This window comes from Cibotium barometz, chromosome 39, assembly GCF_041138505.1.
Source record: "Cibotium barometz isolate CiBa-2024 chromosome 39, ASM4113850v1, whole genome shotgun sequence".
Lineage (NCBI taxonomy): Eukaryota > Viridiplantae > Streptophyta > Polypodiopsida > Cyatheales > Cibotiaceae > Cibotium > Cibotium barometz.
Window position 1 is genome coordinate 47,972,084 of NC_141084.1, and position 22,627 is coordinate 47,994,710.

Here is a 22,627-nt window from a genome sequence, read left to right on the forward strand (position 1 = left end):
AAGTAAGACAAAAAGGACTAAAAAGTCCTAAACAGCTATGAAAGGAAAAAACTCCTACTGAGGTACAACAAAAGTGTATAATATCTATAACTAGCATAAGACTGGTGTAATCTGCTCATCTCAGTATCTCTCTCATGGGGTGCTGTAAGATAGAGAAACTAAAGTGGCGGGGCAGTTGTCTCCTCTGGCGGCGGGTGATGATTGCTCTAATCCACCAATGATGAAGCGTCCGTGGACGAGGTCCCGGTAAGCGTGGGCGTCTCACTCGACAAAGTGCTATGGCTCTATCAAGGGTGACTCCTCCTGAAGGACGTCTATGGGACGTCTGGCTCGCCGAGGGGGTAGTGGAGGTCCTGGTCGTATCTGCCGGGGTGGTCCTGGCCTTGAAAAAATCTATCATGGCTCGCTGGGTGGCGGGGTGGATCTTGGTGTGCTGTCCTGGCTTGTAGGAGAGCTTGTTGATGGTGTCTAAGCTTCAATAAGAAAAGCCCCAGACACCTCTGATCCTCAAACTCCATCACATGTCGTAATGGTCCAAAACCCTCTCGGAAGAGACATCAGTATCTCCCTCGTATCTCGTAGCACACAGTACATCGGCATATGTAGTGCTCCTCTGACTCCGCTTCCTAGTGACATAGCTGACAAATGCGATCTTCTGGCTTCATCCCCTCGTATCTGCCAGTCTCTATCCTCAGCTGATGTGATGAAGTGCGGATCTATCCAATGGCACTGCGAATGCCATGTGAGAGATGGGTGTCCATGTATGTAGACTGTGTCACAAAGCCATCCAGGGAGAGATGTAGAAAATGGTCCCGATAGTGGGCCATCTTCGTGCCTAGTGGTAGGGGGGGGGGGGGGCTGGACCATGTCCTTTCTGTATCTAGCCTCACGATGTCCTTTCTGTATCTAGCCTCATGATGTCCATCCTGATCACCCTATTTTGCTCAGAGCGACTGAGGTCCAAGAAGGGGCAGTCCAGGCTGTAATCATATGGAGGAAGTGCATCAATCGTCATGCCATGTAATCTTAGCCAGGTACACATTTGGGTGTACCAACATCGTGTATCGCCCGCCGTTTGTTGCTAACTGCTTGGAAGAGATAAGTGCTAGGTGTGGGTATCTCTGTCTGGGGAGCTCCCATATCATAGTCACAAGGGACGGGGGACGGGGACGGGGACGGCCATAAGTAGGGAACGGGGACAGGGGGAGGGAACGACACTCAAAAAATACCTTTTTTTTAAATTTTCTACTCTACACTTATTCTACTTCGGAAGTACATCAAAATGAGCACAAATTTACAGAGTCATATTAACAAAATACGCCAATCAAAGAGTGAAGGCGTTCACGGTTGATTGTATTAATAATTAAATAGATACAAAATGAGTCATGACTCAGGAGTCAGGACTAAGCCTTAAGGAGGCATAATACATGGACGGACTCAAATGAGTCAATGACAAAAAAGTGCTAAAGACTAGAGGCTAGAGGCTAGAGACTAGAGCTAAGTAGTAAGGCCCATGAATCATGATCCATGAATGATCATCCACGTGAAGTGCTCACCTCATGGTCATGGGTAGCTTGTGCCAAAGAAGCATCAAGCTCATCCTCACTGGCATGTTGCTCCTACATCTCATCCTCTTGTTGCTCGTCTTGTTGACTCATCTCCCACTCGGTGAAGGAATTTGCCTTCTTGGTCACGCTCTTGCAAAACATTCGCAAGTTCGCGTTGACGAAGACAAGGTCATTGGCACGCTCTACCTTGAGTCGGTTCCTCTTCCTAGAGGCAATGTGGCTGGAGGTACTCCAAAGTTGCTCCAAGCAAGAGGAGCTGATGGCCTAGCTAAGTATGCAGATGGCAAGCTGCTGTAGCTCCGGTCCATCCGAACCAAAGTCCTCCCACCATAGAGCGGCACCAACTTTGGAGCGGTCAACCTGTGCATCATGACAGCCATAGGAGCCATGAAATGACCTGTACATCGAAAGCTGGTCCTTGATCTTGCGCCTAACCGATGCATCATGCACAAGACGATCCAAGATGATCCTGCCGAAGTCTTTGGTGGTCGAGGACAAAGGAGACCATGGTGTTGGGCTCCTCAATGAGCGGGCTGATCCATGGCAATGCCCCGATGTCCTTGAGGAGGTTGTTTAGGCAATGAGCCATACAAAAGGACACCGTGACATGTCCATACATACCTTGGAGAATAGCTCGTGCCGCCCTATTGGAAGATTCCCCATCCGCAACAAAGTTCACTACATGCTCGGGGCCAACGATCTCCATGGTGGTAGCCCACTCCGCCGCTAGCACATCCGCTCGCTTCCTGGTGCTGGATGCATCATGAGATGAGATGAAGTACATCTCTCCGCGGGAATATGCAACCACGCCGTGAATACTCCTCTTGCGGGTGTCACTCCATCCATCCACAATGAGGGAGACTCCGTTCCTCTCCCATTGCCGCTTTGTGTTGTCGGCCGCTTGCTCTACAATGCGCTTCTCGTTCTCGAGCAATGTAGTGCGCAAGCTCTCGGATGAGGAGGCCATATCGGTTGAGCCATACTCCCCAATCTTCTTAACCATGACCTTGAAGTATTCGGACCTATTCAAGAAAGTAATTTACTAATGAGAAGGGGATTAGGATGATGAAAACATCAATGATGAATTGGCAATGATCGATTGCACTTACCTAGCTGCTTGAAAGGCAATGTGGTGGTGGAAGAAGAAGCGGGCCATTGCCATATCCACCTCCTCCTTCAACTTGGGGTTCCAATTCTCCCCAAGTGTAGATTGTCATCGTGGGCCACATAATGGTTGAGAGGCCGTGGAGATGGAGGGTGCCGGGGTCGTGGATGGAGTAACATTCCGACTTGATGGTGAAGGTTATGGTGTGCATGATTCCGATCCACCACATGACTCCATTGTAGAGGCTTGAGTTCCTCTCCCCATTGTTGCGGGATCCACGGCCACTCGTGGTGTCCTTCTTGCCGCTTCGACCGCCTCGTAGACGCTAAGCTTGTCAAGAAGTTTTCGTCTCTTCTCGGGCGTGACATTTGTGCAAAACCTCACCTCATGCCCACTCTCATGCAAGAGGTGGGCTTCCACTTTGTCGGCACCACCCGTTGGCCGGTATGGGCAAAGCTTGCATGCCCATGGCCGAGAATTGCCTCCATGAGCGGATGGGGTGTAGTTAACCTCCTCCCACCATGTCCATCCCGTTGTCCTTCCATGGGAAGCCCCGACACGTGAGGAGGATGCCATGGTTGAAGATGGCTTGACTCTTGAGTCTTGAGGAATTGAGAGAGAGAGAGAGAGAGAGAGAGAGAGAGAGAGAGAGAGAGGTGAAATGAAATGAAATGATATATTAATGTCTTCAGAAGGCCAAAATGACCTATGAGACCAAAAAGGTTACGACAATTAGTGGATCTGATACAATGTATGTGTAAGAAAAGCTAAAAACAACTAATAACTGAAACTGAAACAACTATGAGGAAAAGTACGGTACTAGGAGCTCCTAATGGATAACATCTAGGAGGAAAACTCCAGCAACAAAGGTAAGCATCATACACATCACTATCCAAAGATGTCTCTCATCGGTCGATGGTGGATATCCTCAATGTCCTCCATGGTGAGTACTCTAGCTGGACGTCTCCCATGCCGTGCTAGTATGATCCTGATCCTCTGTTGTAGTCTCCGCTGGTGTCGAGATGGGCCTCTCATCTTGGGGCGCCTGGACCGCCCCAGCTCTATAGCCCGATCAATGAGAGAGAGAGAGAGAGAGAGAGAAAGAAAGAAGAAAGAAAGCTGTATTAACGTCTACTAGAGGCCGAACTCGACCTATGAGACAAATCAATGTACAACTGTCAATGTCTTCTGGATGTCCAGAAAAAAAAAGGACAAAATGAACATGAAATGAAGTATGAAAGTACTGAGCTAGTGGGGGGGTGTGATGGATGGAGCACCACTGCTAGAGGCTCAGTATGCAACTTATATGCGTAGGGTTTACAAGAATGCAATGCAGATCTGTCTAGCTCCAACCAGTACCATAATGGGGGTGTAATACGTGATACATAGGCAATGGCGAGAGAAATGAAGTAGTATATTAACGTCTTCAAAAGGCCAAAATGACCTATGAGACCAAAAAGGTTACAACAATTGGTGGATCTGATACAATGTCTGTGTAAGAAAAGCTAAAACAACTAAACAACTAACTGAAACTGAAACAACAACTATGGGGAAAAGTAAGGTACTAGGAGCTCCTAATGGATAACATTTGGGAAGGAAAACTCCATCAACAAAGGTAAGCATCATATACATCACTATCCAAAGATGTCTCTCATCAGTCGATGGCGGATATCCTCAATGTCCTCCATGGTGAGTACTCTGACTGGACGTCTCCCATGCCGTGCTAGTATGGTCCTGATCCTCTGTTGTAGTCTCCGCCGGTGTCGAGATGGGCCTCTCATCTTGGGGCGCCTGGACCGCCCTAGCTCTATAGCCCTATCAATGAGTGTACCTCTGGTGCGGCTATACTGGGGCTAGCTGCAATGCTTGCTCGCCTGACTGCTCAATCTCTGGTCGAAAGAAGTCTGTAATCTGCCTCTGAAGGTGTCTCTCCCTCTCTGATCCCCTCCCTCTCAAGAGACCCTCTCTATGTCTATGCAGCTCCAGCAAGTATAATCTGAGGCATCTCTGATCCTGGTATCTCATGACTCTGGAAAGTGGTCCGAAACCCTTTCTGAACAGGCAGTGAAAATGGCCTCGTATCTCATAATATACTGGACAGTGACATATGTAATGTAACTCTGTCTCTGGCTCCATCTGGCACAATTGACAAATCCTGGCGTCAGCTGGTACTCCTCGGAATGTGCCCGTCTCAATCTCTAGCCGGTGTGAGGATGTGCGCATGTGACCAATAGCACACCGTACCCCATGAGAAAGATGAGTATCCATGTAGTTGGGTCTAATCACAAACCCATCCTCCATGAGCTGGAGAAGATGATCTCTATAGAAAGCCATCTGCGTACCCAGCTCGTGTGTTGGCTGTATCCATGTCCTCCTAGTGTCCAATTGAGTCAAGTCCTGCCTGATAAGTTTGGTAATCTCTGCCCATGTGAGAGAGGGAGGGTGCATCTAGGGAGTACTGAAATGGAGGTAGCCTGTCCATACTAAAGCCATGCAATTGGAACCAAGCTGTCATCTGTGCATACCAACATGATCCGTCTCCCTGTGATGCCAACTGTCGTGAAGACTCCAAGGCTAAGCGAGCATATCTGTCTCTAGGGAGAGCCCAAGTGCTATGTATAAAGGAGACTGATCGAGTGAGTGCCTCTACTACCAATGGGGGGGCAGCCATCTCTGCACGGATAATATCATGTGGTACGGAGGCCTTGGCCCTAATCATCCGGGAAATCATAGAAACCAAGGGCCTCTCCATACATGTCCATCCATCAGTGCTACCAGCTCGGCTGTGGTGATCCACTGAGGATCCCCATATCTCCACTCCATACAGCATGGCTGAAGTGATCAAAGTGTCAAAGAGCCAGAGCTTTGTTCGAGGTTCCTGAAACTGAACTTGCGAACACATCCTCTCTAGTCTCCCCAATGCTGCATAAGCTCTGGTCAATCTGGTCTCCGCTGCTCTCAAGGAAAATACTAGGCCACTAAAAACCACACCGAGATAAGTATATGCTGATCGCCTAATCCACTGTGCTGTGGTGTTAAACACCATCACCTTGGTTTTACCAAGGTTAACAGACAATCCACTGTCTTGTGAAAACATGTGCAATGCATCCAAATGACGCTACATCCCCTCTGGAGAATCTAAGATCAACACAATTTCATCAGCATACAATAACAGCAGAATCCATGTCCCTGCTAGCTGTGCTCCTCTATCACCCTCCCGCTCTACATAGTCCGAAACCTCATCCACATATATCCCAAATAAGGTGGGAGAAAGGGGGCAGCCTTGTTTTACCCCAATAGTGGAGTGAACCATCTCAGATATACCCTGAGTAGTATGTACCTGCCCCACAACTGTCCTGTATAAAGCCATGATTCCCCAAATCAGCTCTGTGGGCACTCCCATCTCCTGTAGTCTGCGCATCAGTCTGGCTCTTGGTACTGTGTCAAAAGCTTTGCGGAAATCCACAAAGCAACAATAAATCCTCCTGCCATATGATCTGCCCTCCTCAATAATAGCTCTGAGTGTCAAGATATGGTCAAGAGTGGAGAAACCTCTCCTGAACCCTGCCTGCCCTGATGCACGTATGCCCTCTCTCTCTGCCCATCTACTCAACTCTTGCTCAAGAATAGATGCATATAATCTAGCCAATGTGTGACCAATCATGATGGTACGATAATTTCCAAGAAGCATGGGATCCCCTAATTTGAAGATAGGGACAATCGTGGACATATTCCAAGTCTCAGGAAAACCCTCACACATGGCTCGGTTAAACATCATAGCAATAAGTTCTGCAAGCATATCTCTGGCATGAATAAAGTGCTCTACTGATCATATGCTCTCCCAGTCCTCATCTTGTCAATAGCTTTCCTTACCATCTCAGCAATAAAGAAAGCACATGTCTCTGGGCATGGCTCTGATGGGTCTGGCAGGGGATCGTGCTATCTTGTCCTTCACTCTCACATTTCAGTTCAACACCGCTCCATTGGGACAGGCATCCACACACACTCGTTATACCTTTATGAGGGAGACTGACACCGTACACGGATGAGATATACAGACGCTTATGTGCCGAGGAGCCGGGACAACCATTAGATGAGCTCACTTAGATATTGATAGAGACGCTTCATGCTGCAGCATCAGAGGCATATCCCCATAGTCAGCCTACACGGAGACGATCTGGGAACATGCCCCAGAACAGCTGGTATGATGAGGACTGCAGAGAGATGAGGATCAGATTATAGAGAGAGGTGCTCATGGGTGCTACCACTCACAGATAGTCACGGATTACCTTCCGGCGCCTAGTGCGATGGAAGAAGAGGGCTTATCTTGCTCAGTTAGAGAGGGATTTGTATCAGTTATTTATGAGTCAGGACTCAGGCGAGGCATGGAGACTATTCCATGAGCATTCACCATCACCAGCCATTACCTCCACAGAGATTTGGGGTGAGTATGCAGCATCCCTATACACAGCACCATGCTACTCCAACTGGCCTAGTGCCTACCATAAAATCCTGAAAAGAGGGGATGAGATTGGGCTGAGCCATAACATAGTCCACTGTACTAGCACCATGCCGATGTGGAAAGCAAGTGAAACCGCCCGTTGCCCAGGAATCTCTGTAGGCCATTCAGGATGGCCAATCCATGTGCAGTCCCCATGTCTATCAAATACCGCCCATGCTCAGTGTGTTCCTCATCCTGTGAGAGTCTAGATAGGCCGATATCGCTAGCATCAAGCTCCCTCAACATGTCCTCTGAGGTGTCATAAGATACTGTCTGGTTATGGGCAGTCCTGGCATTGAAGTCTCCCAGGAGAATGATGTCACCATCCCTGGAGAACTCCCTAGAGCCTAGAGGCTTGGAAGTTGGAAGACTCAAGAGGCTTGAGGGAGAGGTGAGAGAGAAAGAAAGAAAGAAAGAAAGCTATATTAACGTCTACTAGAGGCCGAACTCGACCTATGAGACAAATCAATGTACAACTGTCAATGTCTTCTGGATGTCCAGAAAAAAAAAGGACTAAATGAATATGAAATAAACTATGAAAGTACTGAGTCAGTGGGGGGGTGTGATGGATGGAGCACTATTGCTAGAGGCTCAGTATGCAACCTATATGGGTGGGGTATACAATGCAATGCTGTTCTGTCTAGCTCCAACCAGTACCATAATGGGGGTGTAATATGTGATACATAGGCGATGGCGAGGCCAAATTAACTCAGAGCATGATCTTCGGGTGTGAGTGTAAGTGAGCTAGCCGCTCCTGGATATGGTGCTGATGGCGAGCCCGTATCTCTGTGATCTCCCTCTGATGTAGTCTGGTAGCCTCGTACTCTCGGTCTCCGTCTGGCTCGGAGGTCCGCAGCGCGTTGAAGTGTAACCCCCTCTTCTGTTAGGGTAGGCACTGGGATAGATCTCTAGAAGAGATCAGTGAGCTGGAGCTGTCGCCCACCTCTCCCTGTGGTATAAGTCCGTATCAGTGTCTCTCTGTTGCGCTGTGTCTCTAACAAGAACTGGCCAAGTCTGCGCTGGTCTGCGGACTCCATGATCTGGCGGAGTGAGGGATGTCCACTGAAGATGGTGGTGTATCTCTCTCTAATGACACTATATGCTCTGCATCTGCATACATAATGTTCCTCACTCTCAACCTCGTCCTGGCATAGTCTGCATATCCTCTCTGCTCTGGGGATCCGTGCTGCCCTACCTGCCTCAATCTCAAGCTGGTGTGATGACACTACGAGTTGGCCAATCGCCACTTGGGCACTGTGAGGCATGTACACATCCATGTATCCAGGTCTCTGTATGAATCCATCCGCTGAGATACGCATAAACTGATCTCTGTAGTATAGCATCTTCGGCGGTAGAGGCTGACTGGGTGTAATCTAAGTCTCTTGAGTGTATCGCTACCATAAATCTTGCCGAAGGACTCTGTTCCTCTCACTGTGAGAGAGCTAGATGTGTGGTGCATGTATATCATACTGGAAAGGTGGCAGGTGATCTATGTCGAGACCATGCTGAGTGAGCCACTGTATCATATGTGAATACCATGATCTCCTATCTCCACTCTCTGCGAGTTGCCTGGACGCCTCAAAAGCTATATGTGAGAGTCGATCTGATGGCATATCTCTGATCCTTTGTATGAAGCAAATCGTCTGGAAGAGGGCCTCTACTAGCATAGGAGGTGTAGTAAAATCCGTCCGGACAATGTCTAGATAGTAGAGAGTAGGGTGGCGGCCCGCGGGCCTTGTGTGAGAGGCTTGGAACTTATATAGATAGGTAAGAGAGAGAGGCAAGCCTCAAGGGCAAGAGAAAGAAGAAAGAAAGAAAGATATATTAACGTCTGCAAAAGGCCAAAATTGGCCTATGAGACAAACAAGTAGTACAATGATGTTCCTCCAGTCATCAAGAGGAAAATGTGGAGTGAGAATAAAATGTACAAGTATGACAACACGACCATAGGGGACTCAATGGTGGTGTACAAACGAGAGGGTGTGGATGGAGTACTAGGGCTACTAATGCATCTCTAGATGCTGAAGGGGTGATACAAGTATGATATGTTATCTACTCCTAACTCCATCCAGTCCCATAGTCTGGGCCAAGCCTCAAGGCTCAAGGGCCAAGGGGCCAAGGCCCAAGGCCCAAGGCCAAACGGCCAAGACAACAACAATAAACGGCTAGAAACGGCGAACGAAACGGGCATAAAAATGGGTAGAAAAACACGCAACGGCTCCCTGCCGTCCCCCACCGGTGTTCCGTTCCTGAAGGCGTCCCCGTCCCCTGTGAGTGACAATTCCTAGGGGACGTTCGTCCGTCCCCTGCCGCCCCGACGCTGGTCCGTCCCGTTTCGGCGTCCCTCCGTTCCAAGCCCTCGTCGCTTCCGTCCCTTGTGACTATGTCCCATATCCTCTGCAAAAATGTCACTGACTGGAACAAGGCTTCAGTAACCACTGGTGCGGCTCCTATCTCGATTCTCTGCTTTGACAATCTACCGATGGTTTGCTCCGAATCATGCGTGTGATCATAGTCACCAGTGGTTTCTCTAGTACTTGCCATCCATCATAGAAATCTCTCTCTGGTCCGACCTAGTCGACAAGCGGCTCCCTCCTCGTGTGGTAGAGGGTGGGTCTCCATATGGGTGAGCCATATAAGAGTGTAGGTGTGACCAATGTGTCAAACTACTAGAGTTTGGTGCACGGCTCTTGAAACTGAATGTAGGCACATTGTCTCTCTAGTGCCCCTAGGGCTGCATATCCACGTGCCAATCTAGCCTTTGCTGCCTGCCTCATAGAGAGCTGTGGTCCACTGAATGTGACTCCTAGGTACACATGATCTGGTGTACTCCACTGATTCACCTCTAAAAGTGAACTGATGTTCGGATCTAGTTACCCAGGCCTGTGCGGTATTGAAGACCATAATCTTAGTCTTCCCAAGGTTCACGGTAGGTCCTTATCTGCACAAAACGACTGCAAAGCATCCAAATGCTGTTGCAAACGCTCAGGGGAGTCTGCAATAAGTACAATGTCATCGACATATAGCAGTATGGGTATCCAAACCCCTGCCAGACTGACCCTTGCCCCCCCATCCTGTCAATGTAGTCCGATATCTCATCAATGTAAAGTCCAAAAAGGGTGGGTGACAGTGGGCATCCCTGCTTCACCCCAATGGTGCTAGTCACTGTATCCGACATGCCTCCGGGAGTCCGTACCTTGCCTATCACCACCTCATATAATGCATAAATGCCCCGCTGCATCTCCTTGGGAACATCAATGTCATGCAATCTCCTCATGAGTCTGGCACGGGGCACTGTGTCAAAGGCTTTGCGGAAGTCCACAAATCAGCAATATATCCTCTTCCCCCGTGCTCGTCCCTCCTCAATGAGAGCCCTGAGGGTAAATATGTGATCCAAAGTCGTGAAACCTCGTCTGAAACCTGCCTGCCCAGGTGCTCTGAGTCCATGTGTCTCAGCCCATCTACTCAGCTCTTGATCCAAAATAGATCCCAATATCTTGGCCAAGCAATGGCCAATCATGATGGTCATGTAGTTCCCTAGTATCATGGGGTTACCACTCTTAAATAGAGGTACAATTGTAGGAAAATGGGGGAAAGACAAAGCTAAAACTGAAATTGAAATGAGAGCAAGACTAAAAGGAAACACAAAGCTTAGACATACCTTGAGATGAGTGTAGACAAGACACAAGATTGATACTTTCATTGATGTGACACCTACAATATATAGGTGAGAAGTACAAGATAGAGCATGAGTGCATATGGGATAAATCCCTGAGTGCCACGTGGCATACACTGAGATGACCAAGACTAAAAGTACTCCTAGTGAGCACTTATTTCCAACACCCTCCTTAAGTGGACACTAGGAGGAAGACAAAAAGACAAGACTATGACATGACAAAAGATAAGACCAAGACAGAGAGACTAGACAAGGATTGAGAGACAAGCTAGAAGACAAGATGGACAAGACTAGAAGACAGACATAAAGACTGATCCACTGAGAGACAAGACATGAGAGACAAAAGATCCTGAGACACCCCTCCTCAAGTGATATCCTCATATGGGTCCACAAGGGTAGGGACAAGAGTGGATCATAGACAGAGAGAGAGAGAGACAATCCGCCAGTAGAGTGGTCCCACAGAGAGAGAGACTTTCAGATAGACATGAGAGAGACTGACAAATAGAAGATAAATGGGGACATAGACAAAAAATGCCAAGAGAATGTGGGTAGCTAATCCACAAAAGAGAGGCATATAGACTGATAGATAGAGTGTCAAAGACATGTGACAAGATAGACACACAGGATAGACACATAGACAGAGAGACTGACTGATTGTAGATAGACAGAGAGATGGACCTTGATTGATAATCCCTCCTCAAGGGCAATCCTCTTGCTAGAGTGGGTAATGCAAGGGTGCCTCTTGGATAGGAACAAGATAAGTCCATGTAGACAAATAAACATGATATTACCCCATGATCTACATCATTGGTGATCAATGGTGGTAGATAGTATGAAAAACATAGATAATTATGAGAGAGATGGGAAGGTCTTACCAGATTTGGCAGTGTCTAATCCCGTACAAGATAGAGAAGTAAATGAAATTCAGTATTGAGATTTTTATTTTTTTTTAATTTTTAATTTTTCAAGAGATAGAGAGTAGACAGACACTTGATTTCTGCTTTAAATTTGCTGCTGCTGTAGGTCTGGCTGGTCCAATGGACAGCTAACCCACATGTTGATGAAGAAGAGAGTGGCATGGATGCAGATGATTGCAAACCCTAACATGGCAGCAGAGATGAGAACAGATCCGACATTGACTTAACATGTAGGTTCTGATGAGGTAGGCGAAGACCCAAGCTGCAAGGAGGCCACAGAGCTTCTGTATATCGTGCAATCTGATGACATCGTGGTATACGTAGCAGCGGATGGTTTGGAAGGCAGTGTCGGCAGATGCCCACGCTGCAATCCACGCAGAAGATATTCCTCTTATTTTTCTTCAGATGAAGGTGATCGTTAACGCAAGCTGCAAAGAACTTCTCGGAAAGCAAAGCTTCTAGCCACTCTGGCTTCTGCGGCAAGGCGGCTGTCGTGAGCGTGTATCCCACCATGGCAACGAGGAGAGGACTGAATTGGGAAGAGTAGATTCCGCACGGTCCCAAATGAGGCGAAGGCCAGGCGAAGATGAGCTGGTTGAAGAGCGATTGATGAGGGGGAGGCCGGTGCGCAGTGCATAAGAAAGAGAATGTTCCAAACTGAGACAGAAAGAGAGGGAGAGAGAGAGAGAGAGAGAGAGGGGCACATATACACAGGAATTGAGGGCTAAACAGGGCCATGGCTGAAACGACGCGCAGAGAAAGAAGAAGCAGAATATGGCGTCTGTGTAGAAACAGGGTAGGTTTTCAAGCCTGCGAAGCGAGGCAGAGAGACAGAAGAAGAACGAGACATGGGAGGTGAAGCAGATGAAGAGGAGAGAGACGGCGCAGAAGCGAGCTTCGCTATGGCATGCATTTGGACGGCCAACAGCAAAGGCGGCGGCCTGTTCTGAACTAACCGACTGTGGAAAGCAAGAGCAGCGAGTAGATAGTCGGTGAGCTGAGGCTATGGTGGGTTGAAGGGAGCCAGGATAAACCTGCTCTGATACCATGTAGGAAAATGGGGGAAAGACAAAGCTAAAACTGAAACTGAAATGAGAGCAAGACTAAAAGGAAACACAAAGCTTAGACATACCTTGAGATGAGTGTAGACAAGACACAAGATTGATACTTTCATTGATGTGACACCTACAATATATAGGTGAGAAGTACAAGATAGAGCATGAGTGCATATGGGATAAATCCCTGAGTGCCACGTGGCATACACTGAGATGACCAAGACTAAAAGTACTCCTAGTGAGCACTTATTTCCAACAACAATAGTATGTGCCGACCAACTGTCTGGGAAACCTTCGCAAATGGCCCTGTTAAACATGTGTACTAGCAGTGGTGTCAATACATCTTTGGCATGTGAAAAATGTTCTGCCACCAGACCATCTTGGTCTTGGGCTCTTCCATTATGTAGTCTGTCAATAACATCCAAAACCATCCGAATGGTGACAAAAGTACTATGATCCGGGCGAGTCGCTGACAGATGAGGGATGGGGGGCTGCCCTGGTACTTCATATAAAGTTCTTGCATATTCATGCCATGCCTCAGGTGCTGTGATAGGTGTGGGTGGCTGTCGCTCATGGAACATCTTCCATGCCCTCTTGCTGTCTTGCCCCAAAAATAGTTGGTATATCTCCCTCTCAAGCTTGGCCAGGTAATCCCGCTGCTTCTTCCGCACAAGGCGTTTGAAGAGCGTTCTAGCCTGTCTATGTGTGTGGATGCCAAGGGTGATCTCCCGCTGCAAGCGGTCACGAGTCTCGCGGCATTCATCATCGTACCAACCATTTTGTGGGGCCGTATGGCGAGGAGGGGTAGAAAGAGGGGGGGTATACGGGAAAGCATATGCTGTTGAACCATGTAATACATTTGTCAACTCTTTTGTGAGCTTATCAAGTGGCCTGCTTGGGTCAAGAGCGAACAAACCATCATATGCTGCACTGCCATATACCCTAGAGGTCTCCCGAGTAAAGTGATATCTTGGGTATGCACAATGGTATGTCTCTGTATACATGGCAATATCCCGGCCTTTGAAAGTGTCCTCGAAGTACCCTGCATCTACCCGTAGGGCTCCATTGTAGTTCCACACCGATAGCTTCAAGGTCCCATAGTCCACGCCCTGTCAGGATGACCGGCGCTCCCGGATGAATACTTGCCCATCTCTATATACAGCCCACTTCCCCTCCTTACGTGCTTCGAACACTCGAGGCATGTTTTCCTTCCGGTGTGCTACCTGGGCCGGCGTAAGATCCTCATCTAGATAAATTTTCTCTCCCTTAAGCACGGCCCTCTTAGCAAGAAATGCTTTCTTCTTCTCCATATCTGCAAATTTCAATATCAATGCTCGTGCTTTGGTGGCATCCTTTCCCACTCTCCAGGCCTCTGCTATGGGAATCTCTGTGGCTCCTATCTTTGTACTCAGTGTCTTAGCATCTTCTTGAGGAGTATCTTTCTCCCCCCACCCTATAACCCGTACATGTAGGGCTCTGGCTCGCCGTTTAGCCGCTTCTTCGAGGGTTGCATTCATCACCTCCACTTTATTGTCAGGAATTCCCTTGTGCTTTTTTACCACATCAATCCACTTAGCATTTTCTTCCACCTCCGCCTTGGTGCGCTGTGCAACCTCGGCGAAGATTTTTATCTCCTTCTCCACCTGTATTTTTAGTTCTTTTATTTCCTCCTGCATTTGAGGTGCTGCAGCCATGCCTTGTCCCTCATTTTGATGGTCTAACTTTTCCTTGCATGCATTCAGCTCTGCCCTTTATTCCAAGATCATACTGTCTTTCTCTGCAATCATTGCATGCACTTCCTCTTGCAATTCTTTTCTGATTTCATCCTGCATGAAATAGAGAGGGACATATAGCACAAGGCCAAGTTAGGTTTAGGCAGACCTTCTCCACCCTGGATCACATCTTTACACTCAGGAGCCTCATTGAGCAAGCTAAGGCTAATAGCCGACGCCTCTACTATTGCTTTGTGGATTTCCTCAAAGCCTTTGATACGGTGCCATGTGATCGCCTACTATAGCGCCTACAGATCCTTGGGGTTCCAAACATGATTTGATGCATAATTGCTTTATATGAATTGGTGGTTGGGAGGGTGAGATGCCTTGGAGGACTCTCAGAGGAGATAACTAGTACTATTGAGGTGAAACAGGGCTGCCCGCTATCTGCCAGCCTCTTCGGGAGGGTGAGATGCCTTGGAGGACTCTCAGAGGAGATAACTAGTACTATTGAGGTGAAACAGGGCTGCCCGCTATCTGCCAGCCTCTTCGGGCTATACATTGATGAGATCTTAGACTTTTTTGTCAGAGCAGGAGGTGGAGGGGCATTCCTAGAGCAGGCAAACTTGTGTCTATTCTCTTATATGCTGATGATATAGTGCTTATTGCAGACTCACAAGAGGGACTACAGAAGCACATGGATGTCCTACAGGACTTTTGTTTGGAGAGGGGCCTGTCAGTTAACCTTGGGAAGACCAAGGTCATGGTCTTGTATACTTCCCCTAGTGTGAGGAGACATATAGAGATCACCTACATTGGCAGCTGGGTGGAGGCAATAAACTCATATGTCTATTTGGGGGTCACTTTCACGAGCTCTGACAGACGCTTCTCTATGAGGCAGGCATTAGAGGACAATTTGACTAAGGGTAATGCTGCACTTGCCATCCTAGAGAGACAGTGCCACCAGACACACTTCCAGGAACCCAGGACAAAGGGATGGCTTTTTGCACACTAGTCACTCCAGCGATGATGTATGCATCGTCATTCTCGGCACCTAGCTTATCAACGACAGATTGGCAGTGCATAGAGCGTCCTTAGATTTTGATGCTATCCAGATTGATAGGCAACAAACCATCTATCCTTCACCATATCATGTGACCAAAGTTTGCTACAACAGCTATGGTGGTAGAGGCCTTATTCCAGACTATCACGTACATACAGAGGATACCGGTGATGGATTCGTCACGGTTACCATACCTGACACTACGGTCTTCTTGGGCAATAGCAGAGAGAGGTGTGCATCCATCATGGTATTCTTCTGTACTCACATGGTTCACCACACACGGACTGCACCTACCCCCATTTCAGTATGACCGAGACGACTCCTACACGAGGCTCACACATGTGGATGGAAACCGGGTAATTCGATATGACTTGCTATAGCTACATATTGAAGATACATGTATTACCCTAGGAGAGCCCCTACCACCCAAGATGCAGTACTACAATGACAATTTTCTGAGGCTTATAGAGGATCGATTCATATAGAGGCCAGGGTACCTGGATGTTTTCATGGCACATGCCATAAGGATAACACTTGGTCACATCAGGGTCTCATACCATAGGCTCGAGATTGAGGTTGGCAGAGCAGCAGGGATTCCTAGAGAGAGTGACTTTGTAGTTTGTGCCACGGGGAGTAGAGTCTAAGGAGCGTTATATTTGTCAGTGCCTGGTGTATTATGAGATCATGGGGAGATTGCACTGCCTTTTCAAAGAGGGGTTTGGGCCATTATCTTAGGTTATGGAGTATCGAGATCATCGTTGTCTTGGACTCTTCCTGTTGGAGATTCGACAACCCAGAGAGATACTATTGAGAGATCCTCGACCCTGGCATGCATCTCAGTTTAGCATTACCAGTTTTTTCCGCCCACAGGAGGAGGATAGTCAGATGGATGAGGCCACCACAGTACGAGGGGCCCACCAACTGGAGTTACCTTGCCTCATGCCACTGCACTTCGGAGAGCTAGACTGTCTCGCCCTCCCAGACCTCGAGTACCCAGGCTCACCAGCCCTAGATTGATGAGATCCTCGTGCGCCACTGAGCATTAGTAGCTGCTACCTCATCCCAGCTTCTCCTCAGCCCTGCAGATCTAGGGGCCCTCCTCTAGTATCACGAGTTTTTTGTGACCACAGGAGGAGGGCACTTAGACAGCTGAGGCCACCACAGTACCGACGAGGGGCCCACCATGTCACCCCTCGACTGGAGTTACCTTGCCTCATGCCACCGCACTTCGGAGAGCTAGACCGTCTCACCCTCCTCGACCTCGAGCACCCTAGGCTCACCAGCCCCAGATTGATGAGATCCTCGCATGCCACCAAGCATGAGTAGTTGCTTCCTCATCCCAGCTTCTCCTCGGCCGTGCATATCTAGGGCCCTCCTCACCCCCTTGCCGATGTTGGACATCCTCTATGGACCCCTACCACACATCGATGGATAGCTCCCTCTCCACACACCCCTGTATCCTCTACACCCATTTTGTATCCATGATGATGAGGATGGTGATCTTCCATGATGAGGATGACGATGATGATCGATACATATCTACATTTTACCTAAGGATTAGTGTTAGTTTTATTTCTGGTTATGTTGTCTTTTTTCCCCATGATGAGATTCCATGGACACATTGTACACCTTTTGTCTCATAGGCCCATTGGGTCTTTTGCAAGATGTTAATATATCTTCTTCTTCTCCTTCTTCACTCGTGTGGTATACTTTTTCACATTTGCCATAACGACAAAGATTTGTAGTTTATTCTTTATCATGTGCTCAATTTTTTCTATTCTCACGAAAGTGCAAATTTTACTCTAGTTCAAATAAGAAACAAATTTTATTTTGTCACTGGATTCAGAGGTTTTGTGGCTGTTGTGGTGAGAAGATGGAATTCAAAGAAGGAGGTCATAGCTTGCAATGCTCGTCGACAACGTGTGGAAGTTCAGCCTACCCACGACTGGTATGATCTTGACACTCCAATCGTTGCATTGTCTCTTCCCTGTATTAGACTGTTTTCATGGGATACATAATTTCAAAGGGCATCATGAATTTTACTTAACATAGTTTAAAAGTGCTGACTCAACAAGGATGGCTCATGGAAATGCCTCTATGTTTACCAAAAAAATGGTCACTTGCTATATTGTGTGCATCTAAGCTAGGGCAATGCATTGGGCTAGACTTGAGTCTGTTATCAGGTCAAATTCAAGCTTTGATTAGGGGGTCAATTTGGGCGTTTGGATCTTGAAAGAATATTGTGACCAAGGGTGTGATACAACATCACCTCAGTTTTTCTAAAATGAATAGCATTTGTATACACAAGGAGTTGTTGAAGTCTTTGGTCCTTAGCTATGGATTGGTATGTGCTGAACAAGCCACATTCATTTGTTTATAGTGAGCGAGTTATGTTTACTTGAAGTGTTTAAGCCGTGCTTGAATGCTTGTATCGAGAGAGCCATGCCACTAGCTAGCACATATGCTGCTACGTTTTTGCCTCAACATTGGTCTATAGTTAAATAAGTGAGCTATTAATCCTTGACAAGCTCACTGGGTGTTTACAAGCATGGAAAGAAACATTTTTCCTCGCTCACCAATCAAAAACTAATGTTATTTTTGGCTTTATTATTATCTTTCATAGCTGCAAATCATATATCTTCTTCAAGTATTAAAAAAACATGGAAGAGTAAGAAGTCATCCAAACTTAAAGGACTTCTCATAGATGCAATCGCTGTGTGTCTAGTGAGGAAGATGATAGAAAAGGTTTCTCCCCAGGGATCTGATTCTCTTGAAATCAGTGTGTTGCATCTGTCAGTCATCCTGAATCGTGCTTCAGGTACCAGATAATGTGTGAGTGGGTTCAGCCTGAGTTATAGATAGTGACTATATGGCCTTTGAGCAGTTAGCCCTGCAAATTTACCAATCTGTCAAACTCAAATAATTTCCCAAATTGCTGAGTGTTGACATGGAGCATCTGCATTAGAGTTGTGGCATAAACTGGTTAGAGTCTTGGTATGAACATGAGCAGCATAGAGAGTAGTATGTGGGGGACCGGGGTGCTAGTGGGCATCCCTGGCAAACTGAGCGGAATATTGCAAAACGATTAGCCACCATGTGGTACATCACTTCTTGCCAGGCCTTCCATCGCTCTTGTATTGGACAGGTACAGAGGCTGTTCCAGATCTTTTTTTGGTCGGGAGGAGATGGTTGACATGCGTGGGCCATGGTAGCCTGGTGTGCTTATTCAGCCTTGACTTGATTAACCAGGCAGTCCTGAGCAGAGTCCCTCTGGGCAAATTAATAGTGCACAGTCTTCAGCTAGGAGCATAGCCTTGGAAGGATTTTCTCATCAGCCGCATCTCCTGGAGGGTTCCTTCCCTGGACCCCCAGCATCTAATGGATCTTCTCTGAGGCTCCCCTGCAGGAGTACAACTCTTCTGAGAACAGGTTTTCTGCTAGCCTTTTTCACACTTGGAGGATGCATCAAAGTAAATAACAAAGCTGAAAGTAGAACTGCACAATGACACCACTACTAGGGCCGCGAATGCCCCCCCCCCCCCCCCCCCCCCCCCCCAATACTGGAGTATATTATTGGAGTATTTTAACTTGTACAAAGCTCCAAGGGCTCACCTGCTGCCAGACAATCAAATGTAATGCAAGTATGAAGATAAGTTGCCAAACAAAAGTATGTTGGAGTAGACTGTTGATGCCGGACTAGTGGACTGAGTCAAAACAGCCTGGCGACAATCTCATACACGTGGAGGGGAGTGAACGCGAAAATTGTCGTTCTGAGACCATGCACAAACAAGCATTCCCGTATTGGAGCTTGGCTCACACCCTTTTAGAGACCGTGGCTCAAGCCTCCTTGGTGTGAGTACTCAGACAGGTACTTGCACACGAACAGTTACAAGTACACGAGCAGGTACTGGTACGCAGTGTCAATAGCAGGTACTCAAACAGGTACACATGGCGCCGGTTCACAACACGTACATCGGGTTCTGTAGATGTAGGATGATATTCAGCAGGTACTTGCAGGTACAGTCAGGGTTTTAGCCTGTACTTGTAGGCACAGTTAGGGTTTCAGCCTGTACTTGCAGGCACAGTTGGGTTTTCAGCAGGTACACAGTCAGGCAGCTACAGCAGGTACACAGCAAGTACAACAGGTACACATGAGGTACAACAAGTACTCAGCAGGAACATCAGGTACAATAGGCGGCTACAGCAGGTACAGTAGGCGGATACAGTAGGTACACAGGTACAACAAGTACACAGTAGGTACAGTAGGTGGATACAGTAGGTACACAGGTACAACAGGTACACAATAGGTACAGTAGCTAAGGGGAGAATCCTGTGAGAGAGAGAGAGTCGACTTGCAGAATGATAGCCCAACAATGATATGCTTCTTTTCCAATGAGAGAGAGAGGGAGAGAAGCACTCTTGGGATAAGTTGGTGAAGGGGGGTGGAAGGCGTCCAACCCCCATTTGACATGTGGCAGTGCCGACCTTTAATGAAGGGCACTTATCAATGACCTTCTGCCTCATGTTTGACAACACATAGGCAGTTATTCTTCATGAGATACCCCTCTTTCATTACATAAGAGGCATGTGCATGTCTAGCCACTAAATCAGTCCATATATGCCCAAAATTAGGATCCGTATGGTACAATTCACGCATGGCAGACGAGTTCCCATTTGAGGCAATTGACACTGCAGCCACATACGGCTTTCTGGACAATGCATCTGCCACCACATTCTTCTTTCCTGGAGTGCGCATAATCTGAAAACGAAACATGGACAAGAAGTTTTTCATCCTCATATGCTTTTCCAAAAGCTTTGTTTACGTCGAAGTACCTCAGTTGTTGATGATCTGTCTTGACCATAAAATCAGCCCCAAGAAGGCGGTGTTTCCAAATAGTCAAGGCATGAATCATAACCAACAACTTCCTCTCATAAATGCTCAAAGAAAGCTCTGCATCATGCAAACGACGACTTTCATAAGCTATGGCATGTCCTTGAATTAGGACAACCCCAATGCAACTTCCGGATGTAGCACACTCCACACAGAGGGGTTTCTACCAGTGTGGAATAACTAACATAGGCCCGCTCATAATCGCATCCTTGAGGTGAATGAAAGCCTCTTTCTCATGAGCTTTCCATTTGAAGACCGCCTTCTTCTTAGTGAGCTCATGCAATGGTAGAGCAATGCAAGCAAAGTGCCTGATAAAATGCCTGTAATATGAGCATAAACCAAAAAAGCTTCGTACTTCATGTACGGAAGATAGCCCAGGCCAATCTCCAATGGCTTCAATCTTTGCAGGATCCATCATGATGTGATCCTTTGATACAATATGTCCCAAATAGTGAATCTTGGAAAGGGAAAACTCACTCTTTTTTGCATTAATGAAGAGCTTGTGGTTATGAAGCTTTTTAAACACAATGGCCAAATGCTGGCAATGTTTCTGCTTATTCTTGGAAAATACCAAGATATCATCGAAAAACACACATGTGAATTTCTAATGCTCATGGTAAATGCGATCCATCATTCTATTAAACGTGGCTGGGGCATCTGTGAGACCAAATGGCATAACCAAAAACTCCTGTGTGTCTTGAATGTCGTTTTGTTTACATCCTATGGTGCCACATGCACCTGGTGATACCCACTCTTGAGGTCAATGTGGCTGAAACATGCAGACCCATCAAGTTTATCGAGGATGTCATCTATGCGTAGGATTGGATACCAATTCTTGATAGTAAGCTTATTTAAAGCCCGTTATTCCACACAGATAAGAAAGGAACTATCCTTCATTTGCACTAGCAAGACTGATGAGCAATATGGCAAAGAGCTTGGTTGAACCGACACTCGGTCCAAAAGCTCCGTCACCTGTTTCATAATCTTCTCTTGCTGTGCTCCACCTATCCTATATGCGGGTCTATTTGGTGGGGAGCTACCCAACACCAAATCAATGCGATGATTCTTGGGTCTCTGAGGATCTAGCTCTCTTGGTAATGCATCCGCAAAGCAATGCTTGTGTGCATTTAAAAATTTCAGCCTTTCACTTGTGAGAGTATCCACACATACATCATTACATTCAACCTTATCACGAACAAAGACTAAGTACGCGGAAACATTGTTCTTCATTGCTTTATTAATCTGGATATGAGATACAATTGGGATGGAGTCTCCCTCATGGCCAGAATCTATAACATGCATGTGGTCTTTATGCATAAAAGTAATCCTATTGGTTCTATCGTCCTTACATGGCTCTATGCAGTGATGCCATGGTTTCCCAAGCAATACATCACATCCATTGAGTGGTGCAACCAAAAAGTTCTCATGATCAAGGTAACCCTGGATATGTATGCGCAACTTTCCCAATGGGAGGGATTACCTGTAGTTCTTTACCACAAATGCAGCCTCCGCTTCTATTTGGGGTCCCATGTCCTCTACTTCAATACCCAAAGTGGCTGGCATTTCCATAGAAATGAAATTATGTGTGGCACAATCATCAAACATAATGAGAGCAAGTTGATCTTTGAGTTGTCCCCATGATTTAGATACCATTCTCTCTTTGTGATCATAATTTGTATTCTCTTGAATGTCATGCACATTTACCTTCAGTTGCTTCTCATTTTCCTTCTTCTTATGTTGCGGGTATTCCCTAAACATGTGATCCTAGCTGCCACAACATAAACATTTACCCTCCTTTGCATATTGCTCTCTTTGCTCTGGGTTAAACCAAATTTTGTCTTTTTATGGGGGTTATCCTTTGTGGTACACATCTTTCCCATTGCCTTTCAAGTGCTGTCCACCTTTTTGCAGGTTTGGACCAGCCCTTACTTTGCCCTTAAATGCATGTTTTCCCTTGCCAGAATGCTGTAACTTATGCTCTAGTTGCTCAGTGGCAAGAGTGGCTACGATATAGTCCTGCAAAGTAGCATCATGATGCGTATCCAAACCAGATTTGTAGCTCGGTTGTAACCCCGATTTAAACTCTCTGAACAAGAAAGGTAAAACCTATAAGGTCTTCAAAAATGTATTGACATAAGT

The 22,627-nt window shown here is 46.9% G+C and overlaps 1 protein-coding gene across 4 annotated transcripts in view; it reads left to right on the plus strand.

Annotated features, from left to right (window-relative positions):
* Positions 1-22,627, plus strand: part of LOC147616178 (uncharacterized) — a 140,945-nt gene that overhangs the window by 65,486 nt on the left and 52,832 nt on the right. For all 4 annotated transcript variants that reach the window (XM_086778819.1, XM_086778817.1, XM_086778818.1 and 1 more), the window contains one exon: positions 17,444-17,545. In XM_086778819.1, the coding sequence (XP_086634945.1) occupies positions 17,444-17,545 (102 nt within the window). The remainder of the gene's footprint in view (positions 1-17,443; positions 17,546-22,627) is intronic.